At 32.3% G+C, this 25,135-nt stretch overlaps 1 protein-coding gene across 2 annotated transcripts; it reads left to right on the plus strand.

Annotated features, from left to right (window-relative positions):
• Nucleotides 1-16,234: 16,234 nt before the first annotated feature.
• Nucleotides 16,235-24,070, plus strand: LOC132721200 (uncharacterized). Of its 2 annotated transcripts, XM_060705464.1 has the most exons (7): nt 16,235-16,388; nt 18,184-18,479; nt 18,722-18,883; nt 21,009-21,935; nt 22,240-22,344; nt 22,743-22,781; nt 22,865-24,070. In XM_060705464.1, exons 1-6 carry the CDS (start codon nt 16,285-16,287, stop codon nt 22,760-22,762), a joined length of 1,614 nt encoding a protein of 537 aa, XP_060561447.1. In that variant the 5' UTR covers nt 16,235-16,284; the 3' UTR covers nt 22,763-22,781; nt 22,865-24,070. The 2 variants fall into 2 exon arrangements, with proteins under 2 accessions (XP_060561447.1, XP_060561446.1); XM_060705463.1 differs by having other exon boundaries at nt 22,743-24,070.
• Nucleotides 24,071-25,135: the final 1,065 nt, after the last annotated feature.

The raw sequence follows: 25,135 nt of genomic DNA on the forward strand, positions 1-25,135 counted from the left end.
TGTTAAAAAATGTATCAAAATTAGAGAAATTTAACAGAACTATATTTCAAAATTGATGACGTGACGCCATGATGAAATGACGTCACAAAGTAGAATGCGCGACGTTACGCGGCAAAATCAGTAATCAGATACTTAAACTCACTTAAAAAGCATTAAATAAAAAGAAAATTTATTTGTTTTACATATAAGATTGAAATATATTTCATTCGTGAACACCAGCTATTATATTTTCACTCGTGGCTACGCCACTCGTGAAAATATTGCATCTGGTGTTCACTCAGTGAAATTATATTTCAATCTTACATGCAAAACAAACAAAATATCCTCTATCTAATACCCCAACTATGCTACTCTTTTACCAAGAAACATTAGTTTTATCTAATTGTGGCTTTTGCAATCAGTTCTTTTTAAGTTTGGCAGTAAGACACAAATTGGTATTCGAAAAACAAACCATAATATATGTGTAAGTACATAATACCTATCATATAATGTTATTTGTAATAATTATATGATTTCTGGTGACTTATTGGCCCATGAGACGGGCGCTATGTTATTGTTTCTTGTAGATATGTATAGTAATAGATATGCGTAAACTATTTACATTTACTTTCTTAATTACTCTTGTACCTGTTAAAAATCCATTCTTCGGCGATGAAAGACTCCAAGTCGCATATATACGATATATAATTGTATTTGAAGCCGGTTGACAAAAGATTCGTGGTATCGCACCTTATTCATTTTATTCTTAAATGTTTTCTGTGAAAGCTTGAAAAAAGGGAAGTTTGCCTTCGAACAAATGATGTTCATTGAACATAAAAATGTTTACATTTTTCTTTCTTTCCATTAATAATAAAGCGTTATCGGAATTGATACATGTATACTGAAATAACTGATATACTGAAATACTGAAAAACAGAACGTGGTGAGTCACGGACATGATGTCTCGGTGACTGACCATACGTTACTTAAATCATCATCCACCATACCATATAATGAACATATTTATATACTGTAACTACTTGTTTTCAAACAAGATGAATAAACAGAGTTAATTATTCCGTAAATAGTAGCTACAGTCCAATTAATTTCCCCATCAAACGTCTAAATGTAATGAAAATAGCCTCATATCTAGGTTTGTAATTAATGTAATTATTAAGTGTATTAATATCAAATGGTTTATGACATTTATCATAAGATAACGGGGGTTTTAGGGGCGTGAACTGTGAACGTTTTTCTGTTTCCATATTACGCCGTTATCAGACCAGCGCCCACTTCCATCAGTCTTAAAAGGTAGGGCGGTGCTGTTTGATGTAAGACTTTTAGATATATACTTAATGAGAAATTTTGATATTGTACTATATATTGCCTTAATTAAATGTAAATGTATTTGGCGACTTGGACGTTTTTATGTTCAAGTCATATTAATCCGGTTAATCCGGAGGGAACTTTAAGTTTACCCTACGTTCGTCTGTTCGTCCGTCCGTTCATCAGTTCGTCCGTCTGTCTGTCTGTTCGTCTGCTCATAAAACTTGATCCCATGATAACTCAGAAGGTACTAAAAATATTTTGATGAAACTTGAAATATGGGTAGATGGCAGTCTGGATAGAATGCACATCTTTTTTTTTCTTCCTAAGTTGAAAAAATTAGTTAATATGGCAACAATAAGACCTAAAATATGGCAAATATAACAATATTTGTGATACCTCAAAAAGTACATGATTCATATATAATTATATACATGATAAAATATTATTAAGGTGATGTCAGACAAAATTAGTATGTAATAATATTTTAATTTTTCATGTAAAGAAACTGTTTTTTGTGACGGAGCTTATCATAAGAAATAGCAAACTTCTTTTTTCAAAAATTGATTTTACTAATAATTTCAATCAAAATGCATAAGTGAAATGTATATGTAAATATCAATTTGAAGAGTTTTCATTCGCTTTTTGAGACCTGTAAGACAGATGTGGGTTAAACATTAAATACATTCTTTGTCAAACTATTTTCTATAAGTATGGCCTCGTTTTAAATTAAAACGTAAAACCTATTGAGTAGGCAATCTATTTTGTGGCATAACTTTACAGCTGAAATGGAATAAATCGACTTTTCGCAATTAAGCCGATTGTACTATTTTGTAAAGAATTGTATTTATGTTAAACATTATAATTTCTCAATAATAAGAAGTGACTCAGTCAGAGTTATATGACCCATATATTGATAAAACTAGCCTACACCTAGGCTTTGAAATCCATTATTGATCATAAATTCTATAGTAAAAAGCATTTCACAATAAACCTTTGAGTAACCCGATTGATATCTGTAAAAAAAAAAAGAAAGGCCAATATATCTATTAGTAATCACCATCGTGAGGATGGGTTCAAAGTTATTTCAATAATTCAGTTAATCATAAAAAAGTATTATGTTAAAAAAGTATTATGTAACTTTATACGCCGTTTCCACATGTTTCAGACGTTTTCTTTTAAAGAATGGTTCAAAATACATTTTATGCGCCCGAAGACACCATATCCCAAAAAGGTAGCATGGTATGGCGTTATCGTCCGTCTGTATCCGCAAAATAACATTTAAAGGATTTCAATGACTGCATTTATAACAAGTATGTCAAAATGTTGTTTAAAACAACCAGAGACGTCTAAATGTATTTATATGTCTCTGAAACAACGCAAGTTGAGCCCGATCTTCACAATCACTTGATAGAGTTATGGCCCTTATTTGCACGTTTCATGTGCCTTTGCGCCTTTCTATGGGTCACGTGTTACGTCATAAGTATGTAATGTTCACACAATTATTTCAGATGTACTCTGGTTTATATCATTTTGATGTAAAGTTTTTGTTCAGACAAATGAAAGTAAAGTAAGTTCAAGTGTCTAGATCTCAAAAATATTTTTTCTTTCACATCAACGGAGAAATCATCGTCGGTGTCATTTACAGTCTAAAATATATGTACTGTATGATAGCCACTCATAAATTTACTAATCTTGGGCGTAAATTGCCCCGTCGCAGTGGAAATCTTAATATGACATCTCAATTTAATTTGGCATACTCAATTTCAAAGTTTTTGGTTTTAGTATTACACGTGTAAAACAATTGGTTGTTGGTGAATCCAATAATACATGTAATCGAAATTTTATTCAAAACGTCTGAAACGACAGTTAAGTCATTTCCTCCGTATCTCCCAGGAATGGATCACCTTAAACAAAACTGAAATACATATACACGTATACCAAAAACAACCTTCTTAAATGATCTGCGCTTTGTTTTAGTTTTGTAATAAGATGTATTAGAGCTATGAAGTTTCTTGTAAACACATTTTATATATACGTTTAATATTTTATTCGGTTTTAATGTATTTTCGATCCAATAAACCGTTTGATAACGTAGCGAATATGTAAGAAATTTTCTTTAAGTGAGCCAACAACAACCTGTTATATGGCAATAAATAGCCACTTCAAAGACATCTGAAATCAATATGCTTTCAAAATTATATAGACATAAAATCAAATTAACCACGTGTTTAATCAAAAGATATTAAACGGACATCCGACACACACTAAAACAGTTCTTGCTTCTCTTTACTGATTGCTTACAGTCATAATGAATAAGTGTCCGTCCGTTCGTCCGTCTGTCTACCTGTCACCGTCTTCTGAGACCGTATTTTCTAACAGCCAGACATACTATACATGATAATACTGTCCGACAAGCCTGAATGCTGATATTCACATCATAAATAGTAAATACAGGCAAACGAATAATTCATAGGTATTCAGAACACAAATATTTGACTAAAATACGTATTTCCTTGACGGCCTATTTTCATTGTTTAAAGTCATTATCTTCAGTTTGATAGTCATCAAAAAACTATAACATTCATAATCAATACGGGCTTTTGTTTCCTGTTCTTCTTAAATTTCTAACTTAACATGATACTACCTATTAGTTACTGTTCTGTCGTGGTTGAAAGCTAATGTCTCTGTATTATTATACCTAAAATTAGTAAACACTGTCTCTGTGTTAACAATTTTAGAAGAGTAATAAGCTATGTTATAAATGAATGAAATGGAAATTAGTTATTATCTGTAGAAAAGGCAAATAGAAATTCTGTTAAAATTAGTACTTTGAGGATATAAGACGCGCAATAAGATGGCATTTGTAGAGGGAAATACTACTATAAGCGGCCAAAGTCATTAAACATTTGAATGATTGCATTCTTGGTGGAATAGGTAAGATTTAGTGTTTCTTTTTAATTTTAACCACGACTACCACTTATATTCATTTATAAATATATTTTCATTCAGTTAAAAAAATCTTTCTCGTTAAAGAACTTTTATTTGCATAACTCTTATCTTAATTGGAAAAATCGTGCGAATTGGACAAGATATTAGTTTGTTTTGAATAAGACTGTTTATATTTCATTTAAAATTTCGTTCATTTCTATACTCCTTGCGGCGTGGTGAATGTGACAGTTAACTTGTAGGAAAGATATCAGTGACAAAAACTCTTAAATTGCGGAGGGTTTTAAATATCAAAAAGTATCCGGCCTTGTCACCTTTAATAGCTACAACATCTGAAGAGCTTGATAAGCACAGCACGTATTACTTCCTTAGGGCAGTTTTTATACAAACTACTGTCCATACATGATAAATAGTCAGTCACAATTATTTGAATTATTAATTATTCAATGTTTTGATATCATTAATTATATACCATATTAAAAGGACTGTTTAAAACCATGTATTCTGCTTAATGATTTTCCCAGTCGCCAAAAGGACAGTCTTTAATGAACATGATAATATAAAGACAAGTTATTAAATTATAAAAAAAAAACTCGCACGCCTTTATTGTTTTATTGCTGATCATTATTTCAGATACTGTCTAAATATAAAACATGTTAAAAATAGCAAGGTTGACAGGGAAATGGGACGCGTCATTAATAAAGACAGTGATATAAAGTTGTCCTTAAGCAACTTTCATTTATGAATGTGAACATTTTCAAGTTGTTATTTTTTTCTAGTGGTTATAAAAATAGATTTCAGATTTTCTTAATAATACTTAGAATAAATGCTTGTTCGTTTCTTTCTTTCTATCTATCTTTCTTTCTTTCTTTCTTCATTTCCTTCTTTTCCTTCTGTTGTTGTTGTTGTTGTTGTTGTAACTAGAAAAGATTTTGATGTATCATTTACAGAATAAAGTTATGTTACATGAGGAATACAATCACGATAAAATATTGTTCAATTGTTTCATTAAGTGAATCTGTTATATATGGTTTACAAAAGAATAAATGTTATACATTTATGAAGTAAATGGTATAATTGAAAATCCATATTACATGACTATATATCGTTCTGTAGAATATTCATACAAATAAAAATAAAGTGTTTACTGAAATTTGCAAAACATTCCGTTTAAACAACCTCACCTATGTCCATTTATCTTTTTTGTATGTTTTAAAATGACACAAATAACAATTACGGTACGTTTACTGTACCGGAAGTAAATGTTAACTGACAAAGACGACCCTTATCAATTTTTATTACTTTAACTCATTGTTATTTGTTCAGTTTTATTCCGTTTTTTCTATGCTCCAGGTAACATTAATTGTCAGGCTGCCGACGTTATCAGTAACGTTTGTGTCAGCCTCAGTTTCATCACTAACAAGCGCAGTTTTATTGATATCATTAACATTATTACTCGTACCCCCAAGGCAATCGTGCGTAGCGTTCCCGTATACTACCAAATACCGCCGCAATGTAAACTTCTCACGGGGGACATACTTGTTGCACGTTAGTACATTCTATTACCGTAAGTTTTAATGATATTCAGTAACACTGACTGACTTCTTGCATATCATTAAAAGAAAATCATTAAACTGTTTAAATAGTATGGAGCATGGAGGAATCTAATCCGCGGTGTATCATTAAATCTTGTGGATTATTTATAAAGATATATGGATTTATTTCGTGAAATTCAAGAATAAGGTAATGTTATATTTTGTTTAATTAATTATTTACTTCATATTTGCATTTACAAGGATAGGAATTGAAGAATGTTTTTGAACTTTTATCACGGCATAGTTATACATTAGTGTCTATTTTTCGGACAATAAAAATGAAGAAAATCTTAATGTAATGATGTGCATCAGGCCGGACTTTTGCGTTTGAAGGGACTTTTATCTACCCATAATTGAGTAGTTGTACTATTGAATAGCCCCTTAAAGCATTACTTTTGAATTTGCTTTCTTGTTTTGAACTTTATATATGTTTATAATGGGGTGGTTGGTAAGTTGAAACGGACATTTTGATTTTTTTATGGACGAGGTAACCTTTTAAGTGGTTAGTAAAATTGGTCCAAGTATCCGGGGTGAAGATGGTACGTGCAAACAATGAACTATCAGTTTTAGTGGTCAGCTACCGGTTCCTTAACAGCTGATATAATGTAAATATAGGAACTAAATCAGTTAGTGGTATAACGGGTGTTTGTAAATAAATGATGATATGAATTTATACCAATAACAGGTGTGCACAAGGGAATATTTCTGTTAAATAAACGAAACAATATTTGTGGGTGTTACCAGGGATACTGAATTACCTAATATACATTTTTCTTAGATTACAGTTTAATACAAGAAAAGGAAATCAGGAAAACTGTAAGCTATCGTATTTTTAATCATTTTTTTTATTAATATATATGTATATATATATGAAAGTTATTTATGTATATTATATATAATGAAAACTCAGAACTATTCAAATACAAAGTAATAATGACATTTTCAGCTCTCGTTTAAAAGAAAGCTTTGTAATGCCGTATTGATGAAGGAGAATTTATTTAGGGCTATTTTTAATGAATATTATACCAACGAGACTAATAAGTATACGTATATAATATAAGACGATTACAGAAGATTATTTATAGTGTAAAGGAATGCTTGTCAAAAGTAAAGAGATTTACATATCTCTAGATATCTCTATATATCTATCTAAAATTGTCTGCAATGTTATACCACCAGGCCTGCTAGCACCTTTATGCACTTAGCTAAAACTAAAAGAAATCCATATAGGCAATTTTGCACTTTTAGTCATGGTATTTCAATAGCAACTTTTTCGGCACTTTACGTAAGTCTTCGTATTATTGATAATAGCCGAGTCGTAATTATAGTGCAAAATGAGTCAAAGAATTTTCCGTTCCAGAAGTAATCATTTGTTATTTCTAAACTTGCATTGATGTAATGCATCCGATTTTGAAGTTTCACACGAAAAACTTTTTCTATATTTAGTTACAGAAACGAGGGATCGAACTCGCTATCATTGGATTCATATTCTGGTAGTTTCACCACTTGGTCACACCACACACCTGCTTTTATGACTTTCTAATGCATTTTTTAATGTTAGCACTTTACATATAACGTTTTGAATCCCTTTGAATTAGATACATTCTCATTTTAAACAGACACGTATACTACATTGATTCATGCCAGGGAAAATCTAGGTCGCATATTTTATAAGAAATGTTACCATGTAAACCAAGTACTTTTTATATTTGGAAATGTTAGAATTTAGAATTTACACCAGTATATGTACATGGTTTAGCTATAAGCAACATATAAGATTGATGGTAGAGTCAAATGTTGTTAGCTTTGATTGAAAGTCCAGGTTTTTGTATAGGTGACCGCATTACTGACATTCAAATTAATGAGCAGATAAAATGTATACACACATTTACATTGCGTTATATGTGATGCACTTCTTATTTACCTTGTAAATTGTAACTGACAGATGTAATATGGGGATAAAGTGCACCTTGTTTATTATTTTTGCATGTTTATTTAATTTATCCTAGACTACTTTTCATACTGGAAATTACATAATATGATATTTACAAAACAAAACAATCAAAAGAAGTTTTCTTAAAGGTCCATTAAGCCCCCCCCCCCAAAAAAAAAAAATATATATAAAAAAATGTTATTTCTAATTTTCCGAGAGAGCTATGTACCGTGGCAGTTCACAAAATTGTACTCACTGGCTATAACCCTGCCCTTTGTTCTGCTCCTTTTACTTGTTGGTTATTTGTAAATGATAGTGATAAAGTATTTTAATATATGAGTCGTTTACATTTTTCTTCTTTTTGACAAGTTATTTTACATTCAGCACAACTTCCTTAACGCGATCACCATCTACCATTCATTTTCTAAAGACATAATAAAAGACATTCTTGCCCTTTCTTGAGAGGAAAAATCTGTAGTCATTTCTAATACATAGTGTGCATTTAAATGTTAAAGCTACCAGACTCTGTGGAGTTATCAAACTTGATTAAACTTAATCACATACAGATTTCCGACTGTATTGTAGAGTCACAATACGCTTTTATTAAAAAATGATTATTATTTTATTCAAATGTACACAAAATTCGTCTTTTTTTTACTGAAAAGGTTTAAGACTCTGTGACGCTTATACAAATTTCAAACAATGACATCCGTACGTGTCCTGTATCAAATATATATAAACACGAGACCTTGATCTTAAATATCTCTTAAAATTTCTTTTAATACAATATCTGCCAAATTCTTTAGCCCAACGTTGGACGAACAGCTATTTTGATAAAATAGATAATGATTACTCCGTGAAACTAATATTTATCACGACGAAAATCAATACGGATTTTAAATTTTTATCAGTTCAAATTTTTGTAAAGCTTTTGAAATACTGTATCGATTTTTTTTCTAAGTGAGTAACAATACTTTGTTTTGTATGCACCTCTTCTATCAATGGTTTACTGTATAAGTTTGATTTCTAGCGTTATTGATTGAAGTACGCATATAGACCTACCGAACAATCTTATTTTACAGGGGCTTTTTATTTATTGAAAAAGAGCAGTTACATATATACAATGACATCTTTAAAGTCTCAATGAAACATTGGTTACTTTATCGGTTAAAATGGAAAATAAGTTATAACATGTACTATAGTCTAAGATAACCAGTGCTGAATGGTCAGCAAATCCGTAAATGAGAAAAAAAGCTATTAATAGTGACAATCGTTCGTGATTTTGCCCGTTATATCGATCAATGCGTAGTGTATGGCATACAAAATCGGATATCTTTTTACTTAATTCTACAATATCGGGTAAAAGGCTGAGAGAAGGGACTTAACATTGGCTTAATAAACAAGCAGGTTGTATGTAGGTTGTATGCCGGGATATATATTGGTTCATAGTAATGACTAATTTGACTTAAGGCCAACTATTTACAGTAGTCTTATCTGAATGGACTAAAGTGTGAATGTACATATCGATTGAAAACATGATACTAATATAACAAGTATAAAAATTGTTTGATCATATTTTTTGGACCATAACTTCCGTGTGGCGACTTGTGAGAATAATAATTATTCAGAATAAAAAGACTGAGACTAATTTATCGGCTTCTAAATGGATAAAAGTGAAACTTAATAGAGCATTTAGATGAAAGTATTAATTATTCAGAAATTATCGGTTACAGTGGAATAACAAGATATAGACAAGGTAACTTGTTTTTTGTTTCTGTTGTTAACGTAACTATGTCATTATCATTTTTAAGTGGTTAATTAAATCAACTTCAGACAGTTTATATATATAAGTCAAACTATATAGGTAAATATTTTGATCAGTTAAAATCTAATATCGTGTTTTATAAACATATAAAACACGATCATCAGGTGTCATTGCTAATTTTTACACCGATATGAGAGTTGTATTGACTTATTTTCTCATTTATACTTTATTTCTATGTTTTAATTTTTATGAAACTTTTTTCTCCATCTCCTGTTCAATGGTATTATGATAAGTTAATATGTGTTATTTCCCAAGTTATTCTTTTTATTTATTTTTTTGATTAATTGATACTATGTATGTCCTCACATTTTACTATCTGCTCCAATGCACGGCATAGATATATTCCCACGCGATTTTAACATACTATATAATTGCCATAGAGGGAAAAAAAGGTAAAAAAGTAAAAAGTAAACGATATTTTTTCATCTTTCTTGTTTACTGTTTTATGTTAAATAAGTATTTTTTCAAGTGACGTAAGTTCAGTGAGATTTTTTTTACTACATGAATTTCACTTGCAGTTTTCTTTGATATTTTTCTCATAGGTGTTGTTAGCAGATCTAGTTCAGCAGATATTATCTACATAATTTAAAGGTACATTATGCATCAGTAATCCGTATTTTTTAAATTCTTTAGAAATGTCAAACATGTGTTTGGTTATGTTTGATAGTAATGGATTTAACTGTTTAAAGCATATGAGATGATTCATAACTTAAAAAGATATGTTGAATGTAATTATGTGCAGTTATGTGTCGTAAAGGTAGTGCAATGTAAACGAAGTAGTATTTTGACATGCAAAATACTTATTCACTATGATTATACACATATTTATTGCCAACAAGGCTAAAGAAGTAAAACATAATCCATCCATCTGGCAAATGAGTTTTTGGAAGCTGTTACAAGATACCCCAAAAATAGAGTTTTTAGGTCTTTCTGGGAGGTGGGGGTGGGGGGCATTTTTGAGGCACAATGGGTCCCTTATTGCAAGTATATCATAATTGTTAAATGTGTTAAACATCAATATTTTCGTACCGTCATTCCCAGGTTTATTTAACGTTTTTTCTACAGTATTTTTCGCGATCACGTGTTTTCTGTGCGTCAGCTTCACATATACATTTCACAAACATCGATCTTTTTCAACTCAACATCTGTCCATGAAATATTTACAGCAAGCATGCATGCGAAATGGGAGATCGTAATTCATTTGGATAATTGTGATTAAATTTATTACTTCTTGATTAAATATAGCTATTTTACATGATAAAGCCGCTAACTTCTGTGTGTTCTTATTCTAATGTACTATAATAATAGACTATTTAAAAAAACATCAAGACATTAAAGAAATTAACAGAATTTAAACATTGAATTTTAGCATCGTTAAATTAGATTCTAATCCTTGACCTGCATGAGCCTTCTCTGCTTTTAATTCTACATGTTTAATATATTTCATTTGAAAGTAAAAACAATGAGAACAGAATATTTGCAATATGACTTGAATATGTCCTCGTTATTCCGCATATAAATAATGAGGTACCATGAGTTTACAGTCTCGCAAACCTCGTTCGGTTCCAGCAGGTAAGGGGTAAACATGATTGTGGCTGTAACTGGCGCGAAAGTGCGAATTGTTGAAATGTTTGTGCTTAAAGAATTTGCTGTGTATAAGGCATTGTAGTGTTAATTTTCGATGTATTTCTTGATTTTTTGAAAAGAGGACATTTTCACACGAAAGGTTTCATGCGATAATTTTAAGATCGAACGATATCTCACATTAAAAATATATCTTAATGATCCGGAAACTAGTTTCCAAAATCGCATTAAAACAGTTATTTAGTTATTAGTCACAACTGATTTTCTCATGCCTTCGTTACATAGCGAAAACGCAAAGAATGCGTATATGAATTAAAAAGACACTTATATCAATATTTAATCAATTATTTAATAAAAATATGATTTATCGGGACAATAATTATGTAATAAACAGACCTGTTAGTGCGAATTGAGTACAAAACATAAGTTGTCTTGTCTAACATTAACCTGGTCGTGCATATATTAATATGCATGTAGGTCAAGTTGAAATGCATATTGGTCGTTAATTGGGCGTTCACGCGGGAGTGACCAGGCGTCAATATGGCGCTTAATTGCATGAGCGTCATCGTAAAAGTCATGTTGGTGTCATGATAGTTATATTGTTGGCTGACATCATTCACGTCCCTTCTCATTAGTTTTAACATTTTGCTGGGGTATAGGTTGTATATTGAAAAAGTAATGCTTTCAGTTTTTATATACATGTAGGTGCATACATTGTATATAAGCATATCACAAGAACATTACTGGTTAATAGCCGTCCGGTTAGCTCAATAGGTAGAGCGTTGGACTGTGAATCGGGCGACCCGGGTTCGATTCCCGGACGGCGCAGGTCACTTTCGTTGTGATTGATCATTACGGTCGCACTGTACCTCTGCTCTGGCATGTACAGAAGTTTCAGTTCCTTGCGAAAGTGAAGGCAACTAGTATTGATAAATTGCTGGACAGCCTGCCCAGTAACGAGGCGGTGGTTGAACTGTGCTCTGGTGAATTCAATGAGGCTAACTGTCGTGATCCGGAGTCAACCAACATGAGTGATCCAACACCACCATTACTGGTTATTAATCTCCGGAGTATGATATCACATTCCTGGCTGATCTATTTTAATAGCGGGATATATGGTTTAAACATATCTATAAAAGTTTGATTGTAATGCAGATTAAAACTTATCGGAACCTCTTTCAAGTTCTCCTCGAAGAACTAACCGGTTGTTGACTTACCACCCATTATCAATCAACATATCGGTTTCGTAATATAATTATCTGTTAAGTGTGGTGATATTTTATTGTCAGTTTGAATATAGAAATCAATCCAGTTTCAATTTAAAAATGTAATTATTTTATTTGAAAAATATGTAATGTTTCGACTCAAAAGTCTTCATCAGGTATACTTATCTCAGATCTGTTTCTTACATTTTCACCGAGTGTCATAACTAAAGAACTGAAACTTCTGTACAAAGAGGAGCAGGGGTACAGTGCGAATGACTGTAGAAAAGCTTTCATGATCAATCACAACGAAAGTGACATGCACGGTCCAGTAATCGAACCCGGGTCGCCCGATTGACAAGCCAACGCTCTACCTTTTGAGCGAACCGGACGGTGCCGTTTTTTTGGAAAATTTAATCCAAAATACAAGAACAGATAACTCTGACACAAACTTAATTTTGATTACCGTATAATTAGCGTAAAAAACATAGGCATGATAAAATACACAGTGTGTATTTAGACTTTAATTAATGTTTTGCTCAATCAATTAAGAGGGTTGACATGCATTCCGTGACAGGTTGTAAGTTTGATATTATCTGTAAGAAAGAGCACGTTTCGCTTAAAGCCTCTTTTGACAACCCGTCCGTGTTTAACTCTGACACAATTTTTTTTATTTTAGATGCATCGTGAAATTCTTGCACAAAAAATGATGATTAGAGTCATTTAAATAGTCTGACATTTCTTATGCCAAAGGCTACACATAACGCTTTTAATTGCCATTAACAATAAATAATGGCGTGCGCTGCAATTAATAATTTAATATTCTATTTACTCCGAAACAAAAAAACGCTCTTTTCTAACCTACATAAGAATGAAAATAACCAGTTTTAAAGTACATGAAAATCATATGATCTTAGTCACTTTTTACTGCATTAATTAGCATACTGTATTTCTAATGATGTACATAACAAACGATTAAAAATTTTACCTCGAATGGCGACAGGTCAAATATTGGAATTACGAGTAAAATGTTGTATCAACATTGTTCATATTTCTCATACAATAAACATTAGTTGTGGCCTACGCCTTAGATCAACTGGTCGTGCACTTTCTGTATCGTTCAATGTATTAGTATTGCCCCATCTGTATGTGTTATATAACCAATAACTTTTGTTAGTGAATATCATCTGATGATTTCAATATAACGTAAGAAAATAAGTTTTAACTAGTTGTTTTTGGTTCTCATATGTAGATCTATTATCCCCCTTTTTTCTGTCTGTTATATAAAGCACACGTACATAATCATTTTATCATTATTCATATTAATTTGTTGTGTTTTTTAGATTTTATTTGAATACATTAAAGTCTAGCTGTTTTGAAATTTAACTTAAAGTTCTATCGTTACAGAACATGTTAAGTTTTAAATCTTATTATCGCATAATGTATGATATTTTGTAGTACATTATATCATTAATTTGTAATATGCAAGAAAAAAAATCAAACACCGGCTATCGTCACAGATATGAATATTTAGCTCTCGGGTAACAGTTTAGCGAAACTCGGTAGAGCCTCGTTACCACCGTAAACAATAACCCTCGACTTAGATAATCCGGTCTGTACCGGTAGCCGGTGTAAGATCCTTATGCATTAAATATCGCCATACCGTGTCGTATCACGGTGCATCATATCGTATCGCCAAACCAGATACATGTTATAACTTATCGTATGCCTTCTTGTCATTTTCATTATGCTTCATATCATATCATTAAAACATATGATATTTTATCGTATATCGTCGTGTCGTGTCATCATGCTTCCAATCATCGTTTTGTCGTGTCGTATTATTACTTTCAATATATTATTGACAAACCGTACAATATATCTTATCGTATACCGTCGTGTCTAGCTATGTTTCATATTAATAAATTATCGTGTATCGTGCTTCACATTTTTCTATCTAAACATACAATATCTTTTCGTTAACGGTTTTGTCATGTCACTATGCATCCAATAGACGCTTAGGGGTCGGATCCTGCCCCCCCCCCCCCCAAAACGTGATACTGAAATTTAATTCATGTATAGTGATAAAAACTTAGAAACTGATTTACAAACAGGCAACATATGTGTCAGGGTTAAATAATTCAATTTTCTCAAATTAAATCGGTAAAATTGTTCAAATATCTTCCATACTAACCACATCCCGAATATCGTTATGTCACCGTTACATTAACATTTTTCAGTGGTTGTAAACGTGCTAAATTGAATTGTAAAACGTGTATCACATTTACAATTTTCGTTTATTGTGTGATTTTTCTATTGTGATAAATTTGGGAGTGGGGACTATTTTTTTCTCTTTTCACTGTAAAAAAATAGAGACCTATCATATTTCCGAAAATTGTGGGATAGCGTTTCCAAATTACAATATTGGGGTTTTGAACATGTCAGAAATAGTTTTGACTAGTCAATTACATTGGGTTCTTACGTACTTAATTCAAGTAAAACACGGGACATTAGTTTACAGAGGTAAATCTGCTTATTTTTATGTTCTGTTATTTAACACTGTCTGTGGTTATAATAATACATAAAATATATTGTTCGGGCAAAATTTAAACTACATTGTATTTAACGGCATTTAGGCAGAAAACACTATCCATAGATTCAGGTTTAATACTGCATTTTGTAAAAATGGAATTTAAACAAGTAAGACATTTGCAATTTCATGGTGGGACTTGTAACTTTATGTGCATTTTTTGTTGTTGAACGATATGTTAATATATGTAATAGAATAGATTAAAGGCCCGTTATGCCTCAGAAATGAATATTTTTTCCTTCTCTAGAAAGGGCAAAAATGAGGTCTTTAACATTTAAGTATTTGATTTAGAGAATGTTAAATGTTTATCACCTGAGGAAAGTAGTGCTGAAAGTGAAATGTTTTGTTATAAAAGTAGCAAAATGTAAACAAAATAGTATCCTAAACTTCCATACAAAATACTAAATCAATATAACTATATTCATTGCTAAAACGCAAAAGAAGTACAAGATGTCTCGGCTATATATGGCAAATGAGTAACGTTTTGGAAACTTTAATAGGACACTGAAAATAAGAAGCTTTTGACAAATAAAACTGATAGCATTTCTGGGGCTTAATGGGCCTTTAAATAATACAACATACATCTTATATCAGATCAATATTTTATAACTGTGTTTAGGTTATTTGTTTTTCTACAAAAATGTCCACTTGTCTATGATGATCTCTTTTACGCAGTTTATCCTTTGTATACCATAACTCACACAAAAGTACTCCGAAGTACCGATCGAAACTAATAAAATGGTATCAATAAATCAGTTTATATTTGAAGAATGTTGCCGTTTGATAAAGAATTTCTCACTGTAAAAGTGATAAATCTCATATCATCAATGTGTTTATTGTTTGGTCATGCCTTTGTCAAACTGGGTCGAAAGTAATAAAAAAATGTCACTGACATTATTGAATAGAATAGAGTTGATATTTTATTGATGTTATACTTCTTAAAAGCCGTTTTTATTAGTTTTTATGAACACTCGTATAGATAGATAAACGTAGAATATTTCAGGCAACGGATTTTAGAGAAAAAATTAGTAGAACATATCTAAGTTATGTTATTTTCATTAAGTTTCAGTAAAGTTCGGGTTTCGGTTTGATGGAAGATAGATGTTTTTGTATAGAAAATAGATTAATTTATCGTCAAGTAGTTGATCAGATGCTTAAGTACAAACAGCTGCATGTAGAGTTAATGTTGTTTATCCCAATCAATCAATAGATATATTATTGATGAGGGAACCACGTGTGTGATATTGTACGGTATTTTCATCATTTGTTTTTATTTACTTTCAGTTTGACTGAATAAGACAATGTCTCTATCTAAAGAAGAGACTATTGCGGTGATAGCTGGATCTATAGCCGGCCTGATTGTTCTTCTGTCCGTCCTAGCTGTACTCATCTACTGCTGTCTAAGGTAAGTCCATTCTCTTCGTATATATCTTCATATCTTCTATTACCAATGGGGGTGACGCAACTTTAGGCACTATGAAAAGCAACAATAATCTATAGTCAGTCAGAAACGTAAACTTCGATGGAGGATTAAGTTGCCGGTTTGTCCTCCCGACCTTCCTGTCCCTGTATCACACGATTTCTTATAGTACGTTCAGTAATTGACTGATAGCTTATATTTAGATAGCTGGTGTGTGCGTTATAGACCGGTCGATAGGGTTTAAAGTCGACTGGGTCAAGCCCGCTGTGGCTGTAATAAGTTCTCACAATTGTTCTCCAACCTTTTTTCTCATTGTAAAACAACTTTACAAAAAATGAGTTAGCTCCTTTTTGACATAGATTTGATTTTCCCTGTCAATATTTTTGTTCAGATTAATTGCTCAAAAACTATCATAGATATTCACTTAAAATTGTCAGACATTGCAAAACCTTAATCGGGTTACTGACATTCTTTTAAACCTTAGACAAACAGAGTATATCTGCCTTCTTCGTTTTTCCTACGCCCATCTAGATCTGTAGGTCTGATTCTTTTAATTTATTTAAATATTTTTAACCGCGGTGCTTTATTATGGTCGACGTTGAAAAGAACGTGGGACAAAAACTTAAAAGACATGCATATCATATGAGGAGACCTGTAAATGATTTTACACTTAAAATCAATAAACGTGAAACGATTGAAGATGTATCATTTGTTGTGTTTTCACCGTTTTCGCAAATATTATTTTTCAATTTCATGACGCTCATTGCGTTTTATAAAACAGTACGAGTCTATCTCAATACCTATATACGTGGGTGCGTTCTTCTAGATTGGCGACTGTATACTGAAAAGTTAGAAAACAATGCAAAAAACGTTGACATCTACACCTGATATACATTAACATGAACAATATGTGATACTACATCTGTCTCATTTTGTTACAATAAATCCTAACATCAGTTGTACTACATTTGTGTTGCCAACAGATGTTGCAACATTTACAATTCTGTAAAAACCACAAAAAACAAGAACAAAATAACAACACAACAATAAAAACAATGACAAAAACAAAGCAACCAATGAAGCTTTACATATGATATTTCTATTTTGTTATTATGACAGGCATGTCCTATATTAGTGACCATGTTTTATAGTAGATGAAATATAAAACAACATTTTCAAAAGCGTCCTGGCATTGACATTGTTACTGTTTTAATGAAATAAATTAGAAATCATCGATTTGTTTTTGTGTTTAATTGACGGAGAATCAAAGGCCGGGTTACAATTTAAATGGAAATAAGATATTTATTTAGTGATTTAATGTTTTATTTGTAATAAAAAACACCTCATTTCACTTCTCTCCCACGATTCATTTAGTTGTACAACTTGCGTACTTATTTGTATTGCTTGCATATTAATGAATAAGAGCCTACGTCATGGGGGATTTAATAATTTCAACATGATAATAGTATTTTGAATAATTTTCTTACGGTTTGAAAATGGTGTGAATGGTAACACTTGGCACTATTTCAACATATGATTTGCAAAAACTCATTTGTTGCTTTGCAAAAGTAAAATTATTCGCATGTTTCTACGATGAAAAAAGGAAATATACACATTTGATATATAAATTAAAAATCAACGCTTGCACTAACGTCGGTATGAGTTAAACGCCGGGAAATTGACGTAAATATACTTCAACAAACCAATTAATGCCCTAACGTTTATTTTATATTAACTGCCTAACCAACCAATTCTTAAATGACATACATATGTATTTCAGAAAACGAGACCGAGAATCACGGAAATCTACTCAAAAACCATTTCGTCATCATCATCTTACACCGGACACAAGCCTTAGTAAAAACAGTGGTCAGCATGGTGATCAACGTAATTTTACTGACCCAAGATTGGATCCCAGACTGGATCCACGGTTAGATCCCCGTCTTCCAAAGGTTGGCAGCAATAACCTGTGGTTCGGTAACCCGTCACTGTATAGCGGTGCGCCGTCACAGGTATATAAGGAAATGAAAAGGAAAGGAAGTGCATCTACTCCACAGGAACATCCGGGTTTACAAGGTAATTCAAACTTATTTGTAAGTTAAATAAATTAACCTATTCTTCCATAAGGTTTGATACTTAAATGTGCATCAAGTTTCATGATAACGCAACGTTCAATAATGAAAGAAAATGGAAGCATGACATGTAAATTGATAATTATATAAATACCAACTACCTACTAAATTGAGGCTCATTATAATTTCTTGTACTTTTTTGAGATATTTGAGTGTAAACGTACAACGTTTTCTTTGCTCTTACAGGACCACCAGGGCACATGGTGTACCAGGGTGGCAACCTTGGCGGACGAATATATCATAGTCAGCAAGTAGTTCCACCTGTCTATGAACCGGATTACCGTCTACCTCGAAGTGGCAGCTACATGGATCTATATTCCTATCCATACAACTATGACCCATACAGAGGTATATCATGTTAAATAACTTATCTTGCCTGAGGCGCTTGATATTAAGAACGCTGAATTAAATTACTTGCCCTTTGTCACTATGGATTCGAATCTCGTCAAAGACTTCACATTCATATGAGGAAGCTATCTAGATAGCTTAGTGGAGGTCGATGGTTTCACTCAGTTGCCTATTCGTGCCTGAAATATTGGAAGAAGGTGCATATGAGGTCTTCCTTCGTCACTTAAGCTTTAAAGTAAATATGACATAGACAGTGTCGGTGTGACAAAGAACAAAACTATATCATTTTATCTAGTTTGACATGGTATCAAAGATAACAAAAATGTGGTTCCAAACAATCATGTTAATAACATAAATTATAGCTGTTTTGCAATTAGAGCCGCGTCACGACAAAACCAACATAGTGCGTTTGCGACCAGCATGGATCCAGACCAGCCTGCGCATCCGCGCAGTCTGATCAGGATCCGTGCTGTTCACTTACCAACCCTATTACAAGTAGAGAAACTGACAGCGAACAATATGGATCCTGATCAGACTGCGCGGATGCGCAGGGCTGGTCTGGATTCATGCTAGTCGCAAACGCGCTATGTTGGTTTTGTCGTGACGCGGCTCATTTGATGACGGGGCGACGGCGTCTGTTTGGGATTTGTTAACTAAACACTGTAAAGAAAAGAAAGACCCATGCACTGCACAGTCGAATCGAGTATTATATTTGATAAATATGTGCCTTTTCATTTTGTCAATTGATTACTCTCTTGTATACAAACAATTTCATTGAAAATGTCACGATTCTTTGTCCATCGACAAATAAAGCTTTCAAACAGGCGTTTAATCTAAAATTTTGTAAACAATTATGAGAATTTCAACCTTATTCAATTTGAGATTATGCATTATAAAAGCATAATAGAAATCTTCATTTTACCTATCATAACGTTTACTTAAAATAGCATTAATCAAATCGTTTAAAATTACAGAACCTTCATTATTGATAACTTGCGCGTTGAATGAAACAGCCATAATACTTTTCAATACCGGCGTCTTTACTTCAATATAAATGACAATATCTATATCTGTATAGAGTTTATAGTAAAACTAGACTCTAGTATCATTTTATTATTCTAACAACGTGTTAAATCGCGTGCAAACATTATTAATGATTGCTCAAACTTAGTTTCAATACCTGACCGTTCCGGTATGTTGTCAAGCCATGTCAGTGGAAAGTAGATTTATATGAACAATAACGGACGGCGCTATCTCTTCAATGCCCACAAAGATGGGTGATAAGGGTGTTATAATACGCTTGTTGCCTAGTTGTGTACGATTGTTTCATTAAATTGAAATTTAATAAGAAAGGATCATTAGAGTAATGATATGTTTACATAGACCGAGATTAAACAACTTGTAGAATTGTTGGGCACGGGTTAGGTTGTTCATGCCCAGGCAATCTCCTTGTTTACTAGTATTTACATGTATAAATATTTCATTAGCTAACGCCGCCTACGTTTGTTTTGTACATGCACAGTGTTATCTGATAATTATATTAAGTAAACCACTATCATCATTTGTCATTTCTTATCAGTTTGCATTTATTTCCTTTATTATTTTGATATCAGTATATTTGTTTTACGTTATCATGTACATGTACAATAACGCAGACATCCTTTTCTCATTTTATTTGGGTTAAATTATTTTAAGGAAGCTGAAATTTGCTGGTTTTATTAACCTTTTTTGCCAAGATTTCAATCTGATTTAATTTATGCTTAGCTCAACTAATCCATGCAAATCAAAGTCATAGTAATTCAAATCTTAACCCCGGTACACATGCAAGCACAATGCCTGTTTGAAAGACAGCACGTGTAAGGATCTTGGCCCGAGGTAAAATCAATGATATTTCGTACTATTTACGATCTATTAGCTTTCATAGCTTTGGTATATTCATATTAGTCTTATAGAATGAGCAAGTTTTCTTTACCATTAAATTTAAACCTCTCAATAGTTCACAGAGTACTGGTATTGCATTGAAAATGTAAGTGGATTATCGTCCGCCAAATGGTTTAAACTTAATCATGCTTAAAGTATGATTTTAAGATTAAAAGGCGCTTAATTTATTATTTTTTTATTTTAGATATAAACAACTCTCGTGCCATGTTAGTGAGTCATCCTGAACACGAAGAATATTATCTCGATAGATATAGAGAACGTGAAGTGAGACGCACCGGTAAGAAGGTACGGCGTTCTCAAAGTGACGTCACACTTCATTCAACGCGCAGACCTAAAAATAGGAAACAACGCAAAGAAACGCCTTTTGAAAAGGAAAAATCCACTAAGTCATATGACAGTGAAGATAGAAGCAGCAATGACAGGTATGAACAAAGACCACGTAGAAATCAGAGCAATGAGCGAGGGATTGCTAGTGAAAAAACTATTGTGGCAGATATACATAGGCAGAAAAAGCCTGCTCCTCCCCCGCCTCAACCAAAACCTCACAAACAAGACATTCAGTCGAAGTCTATGGATTTCTCTGATCCGGAGATTTCTGAATCTGCCACTGATAGTGCTAAACTAAGAGCTTTAGAGCGGGAAAGAGAACGCAATAGAGAGGCAGAGTTGGCAGCAGAGCGAAGAATGGATAAGGAAATTATTCGCCAAAATGAATACAGTGATAATCGTGGATTTGTAGGTGATAATGGATATACTAATGATTTAAACGTGCGACCATATAGCTATGAGGGTAAACCTTCATCTAAGTATGAAAGTTCTATTGTTGCTAAAATGGCTGCAATGACAGAAACACCAAAGGCTACTTACATAAATAGACAAACGTTTACGGATAATTCAAGTAAATCAAACGAAATTCCAAACCCGCCGTCTAAAGAAGCTTTTCATGCAGAGGTTGCAAAGAAACTGGAAAAGCTTCAAGATAGGAAAGTTCCACCTCTCGATCTAACAGAAGGTCCGGTTGCAACCTCCACGGGGAATCATTCGAGGGCTAGTCGCCCGACAAGTGCCAAACGGAGGTCTAGAAGAGGGTCAAATGTCACGGACCAAGACGGTGAGAAAAATGACATGATTCTTTGCTCATTAACATATTTCAATTTGCAAATACAAAGTCATAGCCATTAAACTAGTCAATGAAAATACGTTTTGAAATAATTGTAGCCTATTTCTACAATTATCTAAATAGTTCAATACGTCATAGTTTTTCCATTTTTAAAATCATTCTTTCCCGAATGATTTGTTTTGAATATAGATATATTTTACGCTTTCTTATTGTATGCTTTCTTTAGTGACACCATATGCTTTCCCGTGTATCATTATATGTACATATTAGTAAATAACTGCTATTTCTGTTACAGGTAATGTTATAACAGAGCAAGCGTTTGAGTTTCTAGATGGTTATTCTGATGGTGAAGCAACTGACTTTATTGAAAGTGGCAGTATTACACCAACACTGGTCAAAGGTACGTATCTTTTCAGATCTTTTCGCTTCAAACTTTGCCTTTCTGTTAACGAAATAATATTATGTACTTTCGCTGTTACAGTACATGTATGACTTAAGGAATTTTGTTTTCAAATTTCCAAATCCGGCAGTCAACAGAAAGATTCTGGTTGGACTCCTCAAACTAACATGGCACAAAAAATGTAACCTTTTTAATCGTTTACGTTTTCTTACATAGTTCCGTGATATAGTTGAATACTAGTAAGTAGTTTTTGCATGTATAAGTTTTCAAATTCATTTTGATATATTTGTATGTTGTTGTATTTGCAAGTTGTTGATGTAAAATGAAAGATGAGTAAATGTAGATCCATGACCTCATTAATAATTTTTATATATTTCTATGCCTATTTTATTTTTCAGACTATGATATCAATCTTTAATAAAGTCTTCTATGTGACATGATATCAACATTTAGTGAGAGCACACATATGCATGTGACACAGATGTCAGTATCAACATTGAGTGGGAGCTACCATGTGACGCAGACTATGATATCAACATTAATTTAGAACAAACATGTGATACAATTTATATGATATCAACATTGAGTGAGAGCATCCATGTGACATTGAATATGATAACAACATTAAGTGGGAGCTACCATGTGACATTGACTGTGATATCAATAATTACTGAGATCTATTTTGAAACAAATGAACACTTTAATTTGGACTTAGTGAAAGTGAATCATCTCTTAACATGTAACATCATGTCTGTCCAGGTCACGTGGTTGTTCCAGTGTCGGCAATCAAAAAAGAAAACCATCTGTTTTATATCGACTCTGAAAACGTCAATAAGTCGTGACTAATACACGACTACGTTGTTAGGGCAACGTTCTCAGATTACACATATGGAGAAATAGATGAAGGTTATTTATTCCTGTGTACTTAAAACCATTTATAGAATTTAAGCAGTATTCATGATGTCGTACAAAATGGACATGCGACAGTTATGTGGAGAACTTTAAAAGTGAAGCTTTAGTGTCAAAACTGACTGTGATATTTACAAATATCAAAATGAAACATTGTAATATAAAAGCGCATTTACATATCCTTTGTTTGTTTTCTTGTGCCTTCATATTGCCAATTTGTATTATGTATTATTTAATATTTATTAACATAATTATTTGCTACTATAAAACCTGTCCTAATCTTCGTTTCAAATACCTAACATTTACTATTTCGTTGCATTTAGAATCAAACAAATGTTATGTCTCGAATTATTATATTACTTTCTAACTTTATATATAACCTTTAACCGTTTTTCAACAGTAAAGGAAACAGGCATACATATCGTGTCAATGTTTACTAAAATGATATTAATATTTTGAGATTTTCTTCTTGCACATTATCATCAGGTAACTTTGTTTTACTCGTGTTTTTTTCTTTCAATTCTTTAATGTTTTTTTTTTGTAAATACTTGATACTTTTCATTTTGCAAGTCTGTACTTAACATTTTAATTTATCAAATTTAATATTAAGTGTTTGATTAAATTGGTTTGATTATATGTATTATATTATATTATATAATTAATTTCTTTGATATAGAGAGATCATGATGCAATACTAGATTTGCAATCTTTATATATTAAAACTGTTATATATATATTATGTTTTTGTATACAGCAAGATTTTGATTATTTTATGATTATAAAAATATAAAAGATAATAAAATGACAAGTGAAATTATGCATGGCTTACTGTTGTTGTTTTTAGAAGTTGCTTGAATTTAGATAAATGATTGTTTGTCTGTTTGTTTAATCGGGATTTACGTCACACCGACGCATTATAGGTCATGTGACGACGTTCCGGCTATACTGGTGGAGGAAGACCTCGATGCCCTTTCGTGCATTATTTCAGGCACGAACGGAAACCTGAGTAGATAAATGATGGATACGATAGAAGAATGACGAATCTCATTGTAAAAAAGACATGTTTGACGTAATCTTTTTTAAGAATCCTTGAAACGTAAGATGACCTTGGTCCAGTTATAAACTTGAAGTTTTTTCTTTAAAGAATTACAATATCAAATCACTAAAAGTGCAAAGAGCCAACCTAATTTATGCAAATGGACTTGCACTGTTTTCAGTATGGAAAAGTCGTCTGATAATAGAACAATGTCGGTATCAAATAGTAATAGTGAACAGCCTGTATGCAGCATGAAGTATAGTCAGACTCCACAGATGTACAAATTGGTGAGTACATAACTAACAACATGGACAAGCTGCTATCGCCATCTGCGTTCAAAGAGTTTAAAGTTAAAACAGACCATTGAACGCCTCAAGGCATGCAAATATATTTTGGCATCACATCATTCATTATCAACGAACATTAAGCGCAAGTTAGGGGAATCAATACCATCTCCCAGGCAACGAATTGTAAAAACTGCATGTTGTTTGCATGTTGTTTGTACATTCGCGGTGGGTACATTCAATTACTATATGTACTTAAAAGAATTACTCAGAAATTAAGATATTGACTTGTTAGAGTATTTTAAATTATTTAAACTCATGCACAATTAGAAATATTTTACCTCTTTTGATAGGTTACTGATAATACAGGCAAGGAGATCATAAAGTATATCCCTTCTAGTCAACCCGAATCGACACTGTGCAAAAAAATGACGCCTATCTACTAGAGTTTGAATCTGTAAGATCGTATAAATCATTAGCAACTTTTGCATTAACCTGAAACAATGGGCAAACACTTATCAGTCTGATCATCGGCAGTTTTCTATAGTCTTTACATTACATT

Source organism: Ruditapes philippinarum, unplaced genomic scaffold (genome assembly GCF_026571515.1).
Source record: "Ruditapes philippinarum isolate M1 unplaced genomic scaffold, ASM2657151v2 ctg7388_1_1_1_1, whole genome shotgun sequence".
NCBI classification, from domain to species: Eukaryota; Metazoa; Mollusca; class Bivalvia; order Venerida; family Veneridae; genus Ruditapes; species Ruditapes philippinarum.